Source organism: Pan paniscus, chromosome 11 (assembly GCF_029289425.2).
Source record: "Pan paniscus chromosome 11, NHGRI_mPanPan1-v2.0_pri, whole genome shotgun sequence".
NCBI classification, from domain to species: domain Eukaryota; kingdom Metazoa; phylum Chordata; class Mammalia; order Primates; family Hominidae; genus Pan; species Pan paniscus.
Genome location: NC_073260.2, coordinates 91,244,362 through 91,263,132, shown reverse-complemented (window position 1 = coordinate 91,263,132; position 18,771 = coordinate 91,244,362). Strand labels below are relative to the sequence as shown.

Sequence of the window (18,771 nt, the reverse complement as noted above, 5' to 3'; positions counted from 1 at the left end):
GCTGCAAATTTTCCAAACTTTTATGCTCTGTTTCCCTTTTAAAACTGAGTGCCTTTAACAGCACCCAAGTCACCTCTTGAATGCTTTGCTACTTAGAAATTTCTTCCACCAGATACCCTTAATCATCTTTCTCAAGTTCAAAGTTCCACAGATCTCTAGGGCAGGGGCAAAATGTTGCCACTCTCTTTGATAAACAACAAGAGTCACGTTTGCTCCAGTTCCCAACAAATTCCTCATCTCCATCTGAGACCACCTCAGCCTGGACATTATTGTCCATATCATTATCAGCATTTTGGGCAAAGCCATTCAGCAAGTCTCTAGGAAGTTCCAAACTTTCCCACATTCTCCTGTCCTCTTCTGAGCCCTCCAGACTGTTCCAACATCTGCCTGTTACCCAGTTCCAAAGTCACTTCCACATTTTCGGGTATCTTTTCAGCAGTGCCCCACTCTGCTGGTACCAGTTTACTGTATTAGTCTGTTTTCACACTGCTGATAGAGACATATCCAAGACTGGGCAAGTTACAAAAGAAAGAGTTTTAATGGACTTACAGTTCCAAGTGGCTGGGGAGGCCTCACAATCATGGTGGGAGGCAAGGAGGAGCAAGTCACATTTTAACATGGATGGCAGCAGGCAGAGAGAGAGAGCTTGTGCAGGGAAACTCGGCCTTATAAAGCCATTAGATCTCATGAGACTTATTCACTATCATGAGAACAGCACGGGAAAGACCTCCCCCACCATGATTTAGTTAACTCCTACCAGGTCCTTCCTACAACATGTGGGAATTCAAGATAAGTTTTGGGTGGAGACACAGCCAAACTGTATCAGTGTATATATATATACATAAACAAGGTAACACAGTACCAATAGCAAGGTAGTACGTGTGTATGTATGTATATAGCATACATAATTATTTTTAAAATTTATATATTTAAGTGAAGAGTGATGAATTGTGCAAGTATTATAAACTACTGTTAGAAGGCTTAAAGACTTCCTCTTATTATAAAAAAATTTGCAGCCAGGCATTGTGGCTCACACCTGTAATTCCACTTTTGGAGGCCGAGGTGGGTGGATCTTGCTTGATCCAAGGAATTCAAGGCCAGCCTTGGCAACATGGTAAAACCCCATCTCTGCCAAAAATACAAAAATTAGCCAGTTTCATAACCCGGTCTCTAAATAAATAAATAGATTTAAATGTAAAAATAAGGCTGGATGCAGTGGCTCATGCCTGTAATCCCAGCACTTTGGGAGGCAAAGGCGGGCAGATCACTTGAGGTCAGGAGTTCCAGACCAGCCTGGCCAACATGGTGAACCCTGTCTCTACTAGAAATACAAAACTTACCTGGACATTGTTGTGGGCACCTGTAATCCCAGCTACTCAGGAGGCTGAGGTAGGAGAATTGCTTGAACCCAGGAGGTGGAGGTTGCAGTGAGCCAAGATCGCACCACCACACTCCAGCCTGGGCAACAGAGTGAGACCCTGTCTCTGTCTCTCTCTCTCTCACACACACACACACACACACACACAATGTAAAAATAAAATATATTTTTTTAAAATTTCAAACTGGCTCATGCCTGTAACCCAAGCACTTTGGGAGGCCAAGGTGGGCGGATCATGAGGTCAGGAGATCGAGACCATCCTGGCTAACACAGTGAAACCTCATCTCTACTAAAAATACAAAAAAATTAGCCAGGCATGGTGGTGGGCGCCTGTAGTCCCAGCTACTCAGGAGGCTGAGGCAGGAGAATGGTGTGAACCTGGGAGGCGGAGCTTGCAGTGAGCTGAGATCGCGCCACTGCACTCCAGCCTGGGCGACAGAGCGAGACTCCATCTCAAAAAATATATATGTATATATCAAATATATGCAGAAGCAGAGAGACTACTAGTCTCATATACAGTATAGAGAGTCCCATATACACAACATCCAGTTTCAGTATTGATCACCTCATGACGAATTTTGTTTTATCTTCATCCCCACCTACTCTCCCTTCTGTGGCTATTTTGAAGGTATTTCCAGATATCATTTTATCCATAAATGTGTAGAGCTTTGTTTTTTATTAATCTTGTTGTTATTTATGGAAAATATAAAATGAAGACCATTTTATGAACAAATATAAATCTCTTTTCCCAGGATAAGGAGCACAAGTGTCCTTTGATTTGTGGAAGGAAACTCCGTTGTGGCCTTCATAGGTGTGAAGAACCTTGTCATCGTGGAAACTGCCAGACATGCTGGCAAGCCAGTGAGTGTCTTTACTGTATAGTTTATTAGAAGAGTTTTTTAGAAATTCAGACATAATATACTTTGAGAGATTGATTTACTTAGAATTGTATGGATTCTTGAACTAAGCCTTCGTATTTCCAATATGTTGAGACTTTTTTTAAAGTTACTTCTAATGCTGTGTTGTAGTCCCTGAATGTGCAAAACTTGGGATATGAGCAGTGATCCTGAGATGGGGCCTAGTTCGTTAATAGATTCCTTCTCTGCTACCCGCCTCATATATGTTATTGACCTAGGTTCTGTCCTCAACAATCTTCTTTCTCTATATTATTAGCAGCAGTTTGCAAACTTTTTGGTTGTAGGGCTCATTTACATTACCAAAAACTATCCTAAAGAGTCATTTTTATGTGAATTGTATTTATCTTTATCTACCATATTAGAAATTAAAACTGAGAAATTTAAAAAATAATTGATTAGTATATTTAAGAATAATAATATACCTCATTGCATGTAATCACAAAATTTTTTTTAAATAACTTTTCAAAAAAATAGAATAGTGGATACTTGGTTTAATAGAAGGTAGCTGGGTTCTTGTATCTACTTCTGCATCCAGTCTGTCATGATATAGTTGAGGCATATGAAAAAAATCCAGCCTTACACAGATAGCCTTACACAGGAGAAGGGAAGAGTATTTTAAAGGTGTTTTCAAATAATTATTGATATTCTTTGAAATTACACCAAAATTCAACCTCATTTTAGAAAGGACTTGACTCAGTGTTTTTATTCTCTGTCACAAAAATTTATTGGACTTTCTTGTACTTTGAATGGATCTTTTTACCCGTGCATGATTTTATAATAGCCCACATTGATCATTTGGAAAATAATTCTTCACTGAGTTATGTGATCTTTGAAATGTTGATAAATTTCCTATTATAATATTAAAAACTCAGTCATTAATATAATCTCCAGTCTAGAAATATGTTGGGAAAAGTATTGGGAAGTTGTCAGGGTCATAGTAATAAATGAAACTTCATATCTGTTCATGCCTTTTTCACCAGCTTAGCTTTAATAAAATAAAAGTTTAATAAAATAAAAACCTCTTTTGAAAAAAGTAGCACCCCCATAAATTCTCCTCTAAAAATACAAGCAAAAATGTGTGTGTTTGTATGTGTAAGTATGTACTTGCACATCCCAAACTCAGAAAGGATTCTTTTGTTTTACCTGCTGCTTCACCAGGTTTTGATGAATTAACCTGCCATTGTGGTGCATCAGTGATTTACCCTCCAGTTCCCTGTGGTACTAGGCCCCCTGAATGTACCCAAACCTGTGCTAGAGTCCATGAGTGTGACCATCCAGGTGAGTACCAACTTGTCTTCACACTTCAGCCTGCTCACACCATGTCATTTAGGATCCTGCTGTGTAACTGTCTTCACTGCTCTAAAGTCATGCTGTGATGGCTGCCCCTTGCTCCCGGCTCAGGGGCTGGTTCTCTGAAGGTGGGTCTGTGATCTGGGCCACAGCTTGGAATCACAGTGCCCTCCATTGGTTTACTCTAGGGATGTCAAACACACCTAAAAACGTTGGAAGACTCCCCAGCTGATCTTATCTCTCAAGAACTTTTCTTTCTTTGTGGTCTCCACTTTGGTGCATGTTTTGAAATTTAGCATCTTTTTACAAAATTAAAAGTGACTTTTTTGTTGTTATAGAAGCAATATATATTTATCGTATTAAAATTAAGAAAATAGAGGCCAGGGCCAGGGGCAGTGGCTCATGCCTGTAATCCCAGCACTTTGGGAGACCAAGGAGGGGCAGATCATGAGGTCAAAAGATTGAGACCATCCTGCCCAACATGGTGAAACCCCGTCTCTACTAAAAATACAAAAATTAGCTGGGCATGGTGGTACACGCCTGTAGTCCCAGCTACTCGGGAGGCTGAGGCAGGAGAATCACTTGAACCCGGGAGGCAGAGGTTGCAGTAAGCTGAGATCGCACCACTGCACTCCAGCCTGGCGACAGACCAAGACTCTGTCTCAAAAAAGAAAATAGAGGCCAGGCACAGTGGCTCATGCCTGTAATCCTAGCACTTTGGGAGGCTGAGATGGGCGGGTCACTTGAGGTCAGGAGTTGGAGACCACTCTGGCCAACATGGTGAAACCATGTCTCTACTAAAAATACAAAAGTTAGCCAGGCATTGTGGCGGGCACCTGTAATCTCAGCTACTCAGGAGGCTGAGGCAGGAGAATTGGTTGAATCCGGGAGGCAGAGGTTGCAGTGAGCCAAGATTGTGCCACTGCACTTCAGCCTGGGCAACAGAGTGAGACTCCATCTCAAAAAAAGAAAAAAAAAAGAAAAAGAAAAAAAAGGCCGGGTGCAGTGACTCACGCCTGTAATCCCAGCACTTTGGGAAGCTGAGGCAGGTGGATCACCTGAGGTCAGGAGGTTGAGACCAGTCTGGCCAACATGGTAAAACCCTGTCTCTACTAAAAATACAAAACTTAGCCTGGCGTGGTGGTGGACGCCTGTAATCCCAGCTACTTGGGAGGCTGAGGCAAGAGAATCACTTGAACCTGGGAGGCAGAGGTTGCAGTGAGCCGAGACTGCGCCATTGCACTCCAGCCTGGGTGACAGAGTGAGACTCTGTCTCAAAAAAAAAAAAAAAGAGAGATGAAGTCAAAAGTTTGAAATTAAATAATCTATTATATGTCACCTCCAAAGAATTATACCTTATATGTATTTCTCAGGGTCTTTTGCCATGTGCAAATATATATGTTTGCATTTTTTCCCCAATGTAAAAGTGGGATCCTACTGAACTTAATGCTTTTAACTAGCTTTTTTTCCCACTCTTATTATTATATTTTTGATCTGTCCCCTTGTAAGTATTTTTTTACAATATAAACTTTTAATTTCAATTGAGTGTCCTGTTACATGGATGGGCCATAACTTATTCAGTCAGTCTTGTGTTGCTGGACATTTTAGTGTTTCCAGTTTTTCTCTGATAAATTGCTCAGATACCAGGCCAACAACCATTTGACATCACTCAATTTCCGTATCTGTCAAGTCTAGTTGCTGGCTTTTCTCTAGCACCATACCGGGCCCATCATTTCATTTTACCAAATACCAGAGGCAAACCTGAAGTAATTCAGGGGACCAGATTTGATACCCACAGTTAGTCTGGCAGTATGATTCAGACTTAAAACTAGAAAACCAACTCTTGATTTTTTAAGTTAATGGAGTAAAACAGAACTTAACAAATTCTGCATTAAGTGGAATGTTCCCTCCTTCCTTGGGGATCTTAGGATAGCCCTCCCAGCGTAGTTTGCAAGCCCCTCCTGTGGCATTCATACCAGCATGAAGTACATGCCCAGGCCAGTCCCCACCCATTCCCTCCTTTACACTTACCTGCAGATGAATTCCAAATGCTGCTGGGCAAGGTCCATAGTAAGAACTTCACCATTTGTGAATTGTGTTGTTTTAGCCTATTTTGTTCCCCATTCATTTCCATTTTCTTAAGTGTTTATTGTATTTCTAACATGGTGTCAGACACAGCGGGAACTTCAGAGGAAGAGAAAAATACCCTGTGACCTTGAGGTTCTTACGTTCTCCCTGAGAGGAGGAGGACAGTAGTTCAATACACATGATACAACCACCCTTCACATGAAGATGGGCTAAATAATGTGGCAGCAACCCATCTGCATAGGAACTGAGACACCAGGAAGTGTGAGGGAGCTCAGACGAGAGTGTGGTCAGCCAAGGAAAGGTTCATTGTAGGAGGTGAGTTTTGATGAACCTCCCCTTATAGGCAGTAATGAAATTGGAAGGAGTCAGCAGAAGCATTTTAGATGGAATTAATAGCAAAGATATCTGAGCAGAAGTGAGCAGTTGCGGTTAAAGTAGGGCCAAAAGAATGACGTGGTAGAATTGGATGGACCATATGGCTGTGCTGCAAGAGATGAGATGGGAAAGCTGCCTCCTCTGCTTCTGTTTTGGCATGTCTCTTCCTCCTTGGTTGGGTTTCTTTTTCTCACTCATGCTTGTCCTTCAACACTTTAACATAAAGCAAGGTACTTTTTACTTTCCTGTGACCGTTTTTCAAAAGTACTCCCAGTTTCTGAATTTAAAAGTTTCATGCCGTATGCCACTTATATGATGTATAATGGTTTACGTGGCTTTATTTAGAAAGTATTCCTAAAGTTACCTTTCTCTTTCTGCAGTATATCATTCTTGTCATAGTGAGGAGAAGTGTCCCCCTTGCACTTTCCTAACTCAGAAGTGGTGCATGGGCAAGCATGAGGTAAGTTTTCTCTCTCAAGTGCTCATTGTTCCAGGCAGAGGTTCATGATTTTATTACTTAAGAATTGTTAGTCTCATCGTTTGTCAAAGTAAATACACTCAGAAGTAGAAGCTTTCCATTGCTTAAAAATTTTTTCTTAAGATATAATTTGCATACAACAGAATTTACCCTTTTTATTGTACAGATCCATGAGTTTTAGCAAAAGCATACATACCATCAAACCACTACCACAATCAAGATGTAGAACAGTTCAGTCACCCCCAAACATCCTTCATGCCCCTGTATACTCAATGTCCCCTACTTCCAACTTCTGAAAACCAATGTTGTCTGTTCCAATCATTTTACTTTAAAATACCAAATTTTTTTTTTTTAATAACCTCCTTATTCCTGCAAGAATGGCAATAATCAAAAAATAATAGATGTTGGCGTGGATGTGGTGAAAAGGGAACACTTTTACACTGCTGGTGGGAATGTAAACTAGTACAACCACTGTGGAAAACTGTGGAGATTCCTTAAAGAACTAAAAGTAGATTTACCGTTTGATCCAGCAGTCCCACTACTGGGCGTCTACCCAGAAGAAAAGAAGTCATTATATGAAAAAGATACCTGCACACGCATGTTTATAGCAGCACAATTCACAATTGCAAAAATGTGGAACCAGCCCAACTGCCCATCAGTCAACAAGTGGATAAAGAAATTGTGGTGTATCTATACGTACCATGGAATACTACTCAGCCAGGAACGAAATAATGGCATTCACAGCAACCTGGATGGATTTGGAGACCATTATTCTAAGTGAAGTAACTCAGGAATGGAAAACCAAACATCGTATGTTCTCAATTATAAGAGGGAGCTAAGCTATGAGGACGCAAAGGCATGAGAATGATACAATGGACTTTGGGGACTCTGGGGAAAGGATGGGAGGCGGGTGAGGGATAAAAAACTACACACTGGGTCCGAGCATGGTGGCTCATGCCTATAATCCCAGCACTTTGGGAGGCCAAGGCAGGTAGATTATGAGGTCGGGAGTTCGAAACCAACCTGGCCAACATGGTGAGACCCCCCCATCTCTACTAAAATAATTAGCCGGGCCTGGTGGCGCATCCCTGTAATCCCAGCTACTTGGGAGGCTGAGGCAGGAGAATTGCTTGAACTCGGGAGGCGGATGTTGCAGTGAGCCAAGATCGCACCACTGCACTCCAGCCTGGGCAACAGAGCAAGACTCCATCTCGAAAAAAAAATAAATTTTAAAAACTACGCATTGGGTACAATGTACACTCCTCGGGTGATGGGTGCACCAAAATCTCAAAAATCACTGCTAAGGAACTTATCCATGTAACCAAACACCACCTGTTCCCCAAGAACTATTGAAATAAGAAAAAAGAAAAAAAAAATCACTGATTGCAGGTCACCGTAACAGATATAATAATGAAAAAGTCTGAGATGTTGCGAGAATTACCAAAATGTGATGCAGACACGAAATGAGCATGTGCTGTTGGAAAAGTGGAACAGATAGACTTGCTGGAGACAGGGTTGCCACAAAGTTTCAATTTGTAAAAAATGTGATATCTATGAAATGCAATAAAGTGAAGTCCAATAAGAAATGCATATTTATTGTACAGTTGAGAAGATTTAATTCTGCTACTGAGAAAGAAGTACTCTACCATTCTGGCATATAAACCACCAGACGTGGTACACATTTTTCCTTGCTGTGGTTAAGATGATACTGTTTGCTACATTCCAACTGTCCTATACCAAAAAAAAAAAGATATTGTTTTGTAACCTGCTTTTTTTGCATCATGACGTATTGGCCAACATTTCATGAAACTCTTGACATCTATAACAACATGCTATATTCTTTTATCTTCATGGACGTATATTCCTCCACTGATTTCCTGTGGGTGGTTCTCAAGTCCTTGGTATTTATTCTTTTCTATATGTCTCACCTTTTCCAGTTTATCCGTTCTAAAACATCAATGTGTTATCTTCGTATTGATGGCTTATTAAGACTTCATTCAACAGATATCGAGTATGAGTACTATGTGCTAGGTAACAGGCTAGGTTTGGGTGCTTTGGAAGTGAACGAGACTAACCCTTGCCCTTATGAAGCCTTCACTTTGGGTTAGGAGGCAGGCATGAAAACAGACAATAGCAGTAATGAGGGAAATACAGAGGGCTAAGGAGGATGGAAGGGCTCTCCAGGTGTTCTGGAAGAATTAACATCCTAAAGGATAGTGAGAAGAAAGTAATGTGGAGAGGATGACAGGGCAGAGCATGGGCAAAAATTATCCCCTTTGCCCTGGTAGTAGAATGGGTAAGTGTTTAATGATTGAGAACTACATTCTACTAAAATATGGATTCCAGTGCGATGGGAAATATGTATGTCCTAGATGTTGGAGGTCTCTTCAGGGGGAGAAGTTGTGTGTCACTGCAGTAGAAGTATATCCCTCATTTCGAGGGTTCAAGACTAGCCTTTGGTCCTACGAGAGTAAAATTTCAGCAGCTTTTTCCTATGGTGAGGAAGCGTGGAAACAGGCCATTTTTCAAGAAAAAAAAAAGAATTGGGGGTTCCATGCCCTGTTGTCTCTTAATTTTTTAAAGGACAGGACTGCCTGAAGCTGTGGAGACCATGAGATGGGAGACATGAGGAGAGTTAAGTATTTAATTACAGAAAACAGCCTCCTAGCCTGGGCAACCTAGTGGGATCCTGACTCTACAAATAATACAAAAATTAGCTGGGTTTAGTGGCATGCCTGTACTCCCAGCTACTTGGAAGGCTAAGGCAGGAGGATCGCTTGAACTCAGGAGTTCAAGGCTGCAGTGAGACACGATCGTGCCACTGCCCTCCAGCCTAGGCAACAGAGCAAGATTCTGCCTCAAAAAAAAAAAAAAAACAGGCCAGGCGTGGTGGCTCATGCCTGTAATCCCAACAATTTGATAGGCTGAGGCAAGTGGATCACCTGAGGTCAGCAGTTGGAGACCAGCCTGGCCAACATAGTGAAACCCTGTCTCTACTAAAAATACAAAAATTAGCTGGACATGGTGGCACACACCTGTAGTCCCAGCTACTTGGGAGGCTGAGGTAGGAGAATCGCTTGAACCCAGGAGGTGGAGGTTGCAGTGAGCTGAGATGGCGCCACCGCACTCCAGCCTGGGCGACAGAGCGAGACTCCATCTCAAAAAAAAAAAAAAAAAAAGCAAAATAAAACGAAAAAATGGCCCTGCCATCAGTCTCAGAACCCTGGGCTAAGGTTGCCCTCCACCCCGCATCTATAAGAATTAGTCTATTGACTCTGCTTTAGCAGTTCAGAAAGGAGGGAAAAGATCATCTGTCCCTGCCAGTTAGTCATAGCATTTTCAAGCACTCCCTAGTTACCTAGTTACATTTGTTTGTTGTCACTTTGGAAAGTTTATGTTCCAGATCACATTTTTGGCTTCTGCTGCAAATCCTTTTGAGTCATAACAGGGATTATTAAATAAAGTTAAGGTTTGTTTTCTTCATCTCAAACTAACCTTTCAGACTTTGAAAATCAAACGGATTTCTTTTCAGATAAATAGAGCTTTTTTTAAAAATACAGCTTTTAAGCTGGATGCAGTGGCATGTACCTATAGTCCCAGCTAATCAGAAGACTAAGGCAAGAGGCTCACTTGAGCCCAGAAGTTCAAGTCCAGCTTAGGCAACATAGTGAGACCCTGTCTCTAAAAATTAAAGTAATAATAATCCTTATTTTAAAAACTGAGCTGAGTGTGGTGGTTCATGCCTGTAATCCCAGCACTTTGGGAGGCCAAGGCAAGTGGATCACTTGAAGTCAGGAGTTCAAGACCAGCCATCTGGCCAACATGGCAAAACCCCAACTAAAAATACAAAAATTAGCCGGTCGTAGTGGTACACACCTGTAACCCCAGCTACTCGGGAGGGTGAGGCTGGAGAATCACTTGAACCCTGGAGGTGGAGGTTGCAGTGAGCCCCGAGATTGGCGCCACTGTACTCCAGCCTGGGCAACAGAGTGAGACTTCGTCTCAAAATAAATAAATAAATACAAACTGTTATTGCCAGATGCAGTGGTTCACACCTGTAATTTCAGCACTTTGGGAGGCCTAGGCGGGTGGATCGCTTCCACTCAGGAGTTCGAGACCAGCCTGGGCAACATGGTGAAACCCCATCTCTTAAAAAAAAATACAAATTTAGCTGGGCGTGGTGGCATGCACCTGCAATCCCAGCTACTTGGGAGACTGAGATGGGAGGATCACCTGAGCCCCAGGAAAGTCATAATCACACCGTTGCACTCCAGCCTGGGCGACAGTGAAACCCTGTATCCGAAAACAAAACAAAACCAAACCCTGCCGTAAGCTCAGAAATGTTTAAAGAGAAAGTTAAAACTCACCCCAAATCCCACATGGAGATGAGAATCTGGCTACTTCTGTCTCTCCTAGTTTCGGAGCAACATCCCCTGTCACCTGGTTGATATCTCTTGCGGATTACCCTGCAGTGCCACGCTACCATGTGGGATGCACAAATGTCAGAGACTCTGTCACAAAGGGGAGTGTCTTGTGGATGAGCCCTGCAAGCAGCCCTGCACCACACCCAGAGCTGACTGTGGTCACCCGTGTATGGCACCCTGCCATACCAGCTCACCCTGCCCTGTGACTGCTTGTAAAGCTAAGGTGGGTATTTCTGGCCACAGATGCAGCATTGACTGTAGTTCTGAGGCTACTAGTGAATCCAGAACTGTCTACAGTGGCCCCTGGGCATGCATCTTAATTAAGGGTCATTGGTTGCAAATAACCACAAGTTAGAGAAAGGTAGAGTAAGTCATACAAGTTTCTGCCTGCCCAACTTGGTATGGCCTTTTGATTCAGCAGGTACCCACTGCCACCAGACCACAGTCTGTGTCTCCCTTGGATGAGACTCTCAATAGTCACTGATTGTTTACTCCATTTATTTAATAAATGTATAAATGTCTTTTGTGCAAGACATAGTATGAGGTGCTAGGGATAAATTAGCGAACAAGAGACACATGGTTCCTCACAATCTGATAGGACAGATACTTGATTATTACTTAGATAACTAATTATGGCTGTGGTGTCGTGAGGGAGTAGTTTAAGCCTTGTGGAGGGTGCTATGAGAGCAGGTAAATGGAAGGTTAAGCCTGGTCTAAAGGATCAAGTGTGGCCACCTTGAGGATGTGGAGTTGGCTAGGCCACAGTTGGGCCTAGGGCAAGTGTCTGTCTCTGATGGTACAAACTTCATCCTAGGCCTGCCCCTTCAGCCAGGATTAAGAACAGAGGTGGTTTCCAAAAGGGGGCATTGTGGACGGGGCAATTCTTTCCTAGCATGTCAACAACTGTGTCAGTTTGCATGTGTGGTTAGCTTCTTCCAGCTTGGAGAGTGGCCACCCACTGACTCTCTAGTCTCTGCTATGGTTTAAGAGAGGATTTAAGAGTGAAAAGTGCTCTATTCACATGGTTCCAGTGTGCTAAAAGTCGTTCCATGTTCATCTGACTTCAGGTAGAGCTACAGTGTGAATGTGGACGAAGAAAAGAGATGGTGATTTGCTCTGAAGCATCTAGTACTTATCAAAGGTTAGTGTTACTTAAATGTTAACAACTGATGGCCTAGGTGAAACAGATACATGTGTTTTGTTTTGTTTTTAAAGCTAGTCAAGTGAAGCAGTGGGAGTGGAGAAGAAACAAAGAAGTCTGTAACTGGTTGTAATCAGTTGTAAACACCACTGCACAGATACATGTGTTTATCATAGTATCCTTGCAACTTTTCTAAAAGCTGGAAAGGTTTTTTTTGTTTGTTTTGTTTTGTTTTATTGAGAGGGGTCTCGCCCTGTTTCCCAGGCTGGTCTCCCACCTTGGCCTCCCAAAGTGCTGGGATCACAGGTGTGAGCCACTACACCTGGCTGGAAAGTTTCTTACATACATTTTTAAAAATCTGGTTTCTCTAGTTCAAAGAAAAAGTGCTGCTTTATATACCTTTTCTTCCCTAACTTTAGTGTGTAAAATAACTTTGAAATTTCTCTGCTTCCTCCTTCCTCTTTCTCTTTTTCTCTCTTTTGGTCATATTACATTGTGAGATAAGAAGGGAAGATGTCCTGAAGTTAGGTGAATTGCTTTCACATCCTACCATTTGTCATTGACACAGCTAGGGCTAAGCTCTGTGCTCCTCTGGTGTGAGGGTTTCTAATTGTTCTGTGAGGTATCTCTGCAGCCTCCTGAAGTCTTGGGACCTGTGTAGCCATATAGGGATCTGAGTGCTGAGATGGAGGTGTTAGAGAATGAATGGTTATATATATATATATATATCTGGTTAGATGGGGAGAGGTGCCATGGATATAGGACTTTAAGAGGATGCACACATCAGATTGGCTGTGTTTGAATACCTACTAAGTGCCAAGTGTTGCTCTAGGGGATACTGTGAGGGATTGAGTCACCTCATCGCTTCCCATGTAGCTGCTTTGAATATAATTGAAGAGATATGACATAAATATGTAGGTAGTTCATAGTAGCCAGGCTTCCAAGGCCACACCAGTTTTCATCTGATAGATTTGCTTTTTTTTTTTTTTGAAATGGAGTTTCGCTCCTGTTGCCCAGGCTAGAGTGCAATGGTGCAATCTCGGCTCACTGCAACCTGCACCTCCCAGGTTCAAGTGATTCTCCTGCTTCAGCCTCCTGAGTAGCGGGGATCACAGGCGCCTGCTCCCATGCCTGGCTAATTTTTTGTATTTTTAGCAGAGACGGGGTTTCACCATATTGGCCAGGCTGGTCATGAACTCCTGACCTCAGGTGATCCACCTGCCTTGGTTTCCCAAAGTGCTGGGCTTACAGGCGTGAGCCACCACACCTGGCCTAGATTTGCTTTTAAAGAGGTCTTCTGTATCCCAAGTATAAGGAGGTTCTTGTGAAACTGCAATGCCTCTTTTTCCCTTTCTTTTTTATATTTCAGAATAGCTGCAATTTCCATGGCCTCTAAGATAACAGACATGCAGCTTGGAGGTTCAGTGGAGATCAGCAAGTTAATTACCAAAAAGGAAGTTCATCAAGCCAGGTAATTTTTAAAATGCATATATGTGCCTTCTTTCTTCAATTAGACTTCAGTTAGAGGGCAGAGATTATTCATTTATCTCAATCCTTCATAGTAGAGCCTTGCATACACAATAAGTATTCAATAGACAATTTGATGTTGAGACATCCGCTCCATCCCCAATGAATCCTACTCAGGAGATGGCTAAGACTAGAGGAGACTTTTCCAGGCCTCACAGTAACCGAAGGAAGCAGAGACCTATAGGTGTTTAGCTTAACCCATGTGAGAATAGAGAACCCAGAGAGGTGGCCATCTCTGGAGAGGGAGATCGGGCTGTTAAGAGGGGCACCTGTGGAGCATTTGGGACTGAGCAGCCAGGGAACACTCTGAGGCCACTGGAGGACTCCTAGACCCCATAACAGAGAGGCCATCATCCCACCTGTCCTTCAGAGGGACCTCATCCAGCCATTCCTGGATTGGGGTCCCTGGGGAAATGGTATTTCTAGGGCAAGGTTACTAATGGAAACTGAAGAGCAGGTGGCCTCACAGGCTGCTTCCTGGCCTGAGGGATTGTTTTTTGGCAAGAGTCAGCTGTGCTTCCAGGTTGACTGAGACTTCCTTTTCTTGCTGGATAGGAGCTGTACAGTCTGTATTCTGACTTTAATTTTTTTTCATTTGCTTATCAAGGCTGGAGTGTGATGAGGAGTGTTCAGCCTTGGAAAGGAAAAAGTAAGTAGTTGCAGCTGCTTTTTTAATCTCCTTGCCCTTGAGCTCTGTGAAATTAATCGGGGGGAGCAACCCTTCAAATGTCATTCACTCAGTACTGCGCTGCGTCTTTTACCGTTATCAAAGAGCAAGAGAAATGCCGTTACCAAGAATTGAATTGTCTTAAGGATAAACCACTCAGGTGATTTCAGCATATTGAGAAACATGAGCTGTGTGGTTTTGGGCATGATATAAACATCACATAACACAGCATACTTATTCAGGGACTGGCCAACTTCCTGACTCAGAGATAAGAGGTTTAAAACAATGTTTAGTTAACTTTTTGTTGAAGTTTAGCATACATATTGAAGATTGGAAGTGTGCAGATCAGTGAATCGTCACTAAATGATTACAGTTGTGTAATCATTTGTGTCACTAAATGAATACAGTTGAGTATGGATACAGGTGAAAAGATAATTACCAGAACCGTCTCTTGTACTCTACATAAAGGTGAAACCTCTATCCTAATTTCTCTTTAGATTAGTTTTTGAACTTTATGTAAGTGATGAAATCATGTAGTTTGTATTATTTTTGTCTGGCTTCTTTCGTTATATTTTTGTGACATTCACTCCTGTTGTTGCATGTAGCAATGCTTTATTCATTTTTATTCCTGCATGATTTTTTTTGTATTACTATTCATTTACCCATTATACTGTTAATGGATATCTTTGTATTAACTGTTAGACTATTACAAATAAAACTGTTAAGAATTCTTTTTTTTTTTTTTTTTTTGAGATGGAGTTTTTCTCTTGTCGCCTAGGCTGGAGTGCAATGGCATGATCTTGGCTCACTGCCACCTCTGCCTCCCGGGTTCAAGCGATTCTCTTGCCTTAGCCTCCAGAGTAGTTGGCATTACAGGTGTGTACCACCATGCCCAGCTGATTTTTGTATTTTTAGTAGAAATGGGGTTTCACCATGTTGGCCAGGCTGGTCTCGAACTCCTGACCTCAGGTGATCCACCTGCCTCGACCTCCCAAAGTGTTGGGATTACAAGCTTGAGCCACCACGCCCAGCCCAGAACATTCTTAAACTTGCTTGCTCTATATTTCTGTACATTTCTGTTGGATATAAGCCAGAAGTAGAATTGCTGATTAATAGGGTTTATGTGTGTTCAGCATTAGTAGATTCTGCCCATGTCCAAAGTGATTGTACCAAATTACACTCCCACCAGCAAAGGATAATTCCCATTGCTGTACATTTTTGTCAGCACTTGAAATTGTCACTTTTTAATTTTAGCCATTTTGTAGATGTGTATAACAAGATGTCATTGAGCTTTTAATTTCTATTTTCCTGATGACTTAAGAGATTGAGCACCTTTCTTGTAGTTACTGGCCATTGGATAGCCTCATTTTTGAAGTGCCTGTACAAGTCCTTTGCTTATTTTTTTGTGCTCTTTTTGTATTGATTAGTAGGAATTCTTTATGTATTCTGAATATGAGTTATTTGTTGGCTTTATGTATACATTGTGAGTACTTTGTTGCACTCTGTACCTTCATTTTTTACTCTCTTGATGCCTTTTTTTAATCCCAGAAGCTAAGGAACTCTTGTTGTCTTTTGATAAACAGAAATTTTTAATGTTAATATTATCCAGTTTATTTGAGTTTCTTAATAAGCACTTTTCATGTCCTATTTAGAAAAATTTGTCTATCCTGAGGCAATGACAATATTCTGTTATTATCTAGAAACTGTATTATTTTACCTTTCACATTTTAAATCTACAGTTGACCTGTACTGCTTTTTTTGAGTATGGATAAGGACAGTTTACAATTCAGCTTTTTTCCACGTGAATATCCGTTTGACGAGTACCAAGATTGTCCTTTTCCCAGCACTCTGCAGTGCCACCTCTGTCATAAATCACATATAAGCCTGGGCAACTTGGCAAAACCTCATCTGTACAAAAAATAAAATAAAATTAGCCAGGTGTGGTGGTGCACACCTGTAGTCCCAGCTACTTGGGAGGCTTGAGGTGGGAAGATTGCTTGAACCTGTGCGGTTGAGGCTACAGTGAGCCATGATCACCAGTCTGGACTGTACTCTTGGTGACAGAGTGAAACGCTGTCTCAAAAAAAAAAAAAAAAAAAAATAAGCCGGGCATGGTGGCTCACCATGGCCGTAATGGTGGTGCCTGTAATCCCAGCACTTTGGGAGGCTGAGGTGGGCAGATCACGAGGTCAGCAGATCGAGACCATCCTGGTAAAACCCCATCTCTACTAAAAATACAAAAAATTAGCCGGGCATGGTGGCGGGCACTTGTAGTCCCAGCTACTCGGGAGGCTGAGGCAGGAGAATGGCATGAACCCAGGAGGCGGAGCTTGTAGTGAGCCGAGATGGTGCCACTGCACTCTAGCCTGGGCGACAGTGGGAGACTCCGCATCAAAAAATAATAATAAATAAATAAATAAAGTATATCAAATATATATATATATGTGAGTCTGTTTCTGAGCTCATCCTGTTCAACTGCACTAGTATCACACTGTCTTAATTACTGTACCTTTATAACAAGTCTTAATATCTGGTAGTATATATCCTCAACCATGACTTTTCTTCAATATTGTCTTTGATTATTCTTTATTCTTAGCCCTTTACATTTCCACTTAATGTCTTTTTCATTTATTTATTTATTTATTGAGATAGGATCTTGCTCTGTCACCCATGCTGGAATGTAGTGGCACAATCATAGTTCACTGTACCCTTGAACTCCTGGGCTCAAGGGATCCTCGTGCCTCAGCCTCCAAAATAGATAGGACTACAGGCACACACCAGTACGCCTGGCTAAGTTTTTCTTTTTTTTTTTTTTCTTTTGTAAAGACAGGGTTTTACTATGTTGACCAGGGTGGTCTCAAACTTCTGGCTCAAGCGAACCTCCTGCCTTGGCCCCACAAAGTGCTGGGATTATAAGCATGAGCTACTGCACCCAGCCCATTTCCACTTATATTTCACAATTGGCTTGTTATTATAATATATACCCAAGAAACCTGCTGGGATTTTGATTGAGTTGGTATTTAACTTGTAGGTCAATTTGGAATCTTTACAATGTTAAATTTTCTAGTCCAAGAGGAAGGTGTATTCTTGCATTTCATGTCTTCTTTGATTTCTCTCAATGATACTTTATGGTTTTCTATATATAAATTTTGTATTCTTTTAGTAGATTTGTTTCTTGCTTTTTGATGCTGCTATAGATGGGTTTATTTTTCTTGTATTACTTGTAATTTTTTTTTTGAGACAGAGTCTCGCTCTGTTTCCCAGGCTGGAGTGCAATGGTGTGATCTCGGCTCACTGCAAGCTCCACCTCCCGGGTTCACGCCATTCTCCTGCCTCAGCGTCCCAAGTAGCTGGGACTGCAGGTGCCCACCACTACACCCGGCTAATTTTTTGTATTTTTAGTAGAGATGGTGTTTCACCATGTTAGCCAGGACAGTCTCAATCTCCTGACCTCATGATCTGCCCGCCTCAGCCTCCCGAAGTGCTGGGATTACAGGCATGAGCCACTGCGCCTGGCCAACTTTTAATTTTGTTTTAATTATTATTATTATTTAATGTGACAAGTGTTTTGTTTATTTTGTTTTTGACCAGGTTGACATCCTCAAGAAAAAATGCAAATTACAAGGACTTCATTTTAAAGCAAATGCTCATTTTAGAAATGTGTTACAGAAGATATTTATGTGCTTCAGCAGGCATAAAAATATATCACAGATAAGGCAAAAAAATTCTGTGAATGGCTTGATTTTTTTTTTTTTTTTTTTTTGATACGGAGTCTCACTCTGTCTCCCAGGCTGGAGTGCAATGGCACAATTACAGCTCACTGCAGCCTCTACCTCCTGGGTTCAAGTGATCCTCCCACCTCACCTCCCAAGTAGCTGGAACTGCAAGTGCATGCCACCACACCCAGCTAATTTTTACATTTTTTGTACCACACCCAGCTAATTTTTTTGTTTTTTTTGGTAGAGATGGCATCTCGCTATGTTGGCCAGGCTGGTCTCACATTCCTGGGCTCAAGCAATCCTCCTGCCTCAGCCTTCCAAAGTGCTGGGTTTACAGGCGTGAGCCACCACACCCGGCCTAAATTGGTATTTTCTAATTGCTTGTTGCTGGTATTTAGAAATACAATTGATATTTACTGACTTATTTAGCAACCTCGCTAAATTCACTTATTTCTGATATTGTAGATTATTTTGGATTTTGTATATACACAGTCATGTCTTCTAATAATAGTAATTTTATTTATTGTCAATTCCTGTTATTTTTTTCCTTTCTTTTTTCTTTTATCTTTTTTCCTTCTTTCCAATTCTTAACTTTTATTTCTTCTTCTTACCTCATTGTACTGGTTAGGGCCTTCAGTATATTGTTGAATGGAGGGTGGTAATAATAGATATTCCTTGGCCGGGCACGGTGGCTCACGCCTGTAATCCCAGCACTTTGGGAGACTGAGGCGGGCGGATCACTTGAGGTCAAGAGTTCGAGACCAGCC

At 41.8% G+C, this 18,771-nt stretch overlaps 1 protein-coding gene across 8 annotated transcripts in view; it reads left to right on the top strand.

Moving 5' to 3' along the window:
* Positions 1 to 18,771, top strand: part of NFX1 (nuclear transcription factor, X-box binding 1) — an 83,058-nt gene that overhangs the window by 52,514 nt on the left and 11,773 nt on the right. For 4 of the 8 annotated variants that reach the window (XM_008955490.4, XM_003830122.6, XM_055117322.1 and 1 more), the window contains exons 13-19: positions 2,131 to 2,239; positions 3,454 to 3,573; positions 6,429 to 6,508; positions 10,943 to 11,173; positions 12,018 to 12,091; positions 13,461 to 13,562; positions 14,226 to 14,267. In XM_008955490.4, the coding sequence (XP_008953738.3) occupies positions 2,131 to 2,239; positions 3,454 to 3,573; positions 6,429 to 6,508; positions 10,943 to 11,173; positions 12,018 to 12,091; positions 13,461 to 13,562; positions 14,226 to 14,267 (758 nt within the window). Of the gene's footprint in view, positions 1 to 2,130; positions 2,240 to 3,453; positions 3,574 to 6,428; positions 6,509 to 7,056; positions 8,113 to 10,942; positions 11,174 to 12,017; positions 12,092 to 13,460; positions 13,563 to 14,225; positions 14,268 to 18,771 lie in introns of those variants that run through there. The other 4 variants (XM_063594448.1, XM_055117323.2, XM_063594450.1 and 1 more) reach the window with 2 other exon arrangements.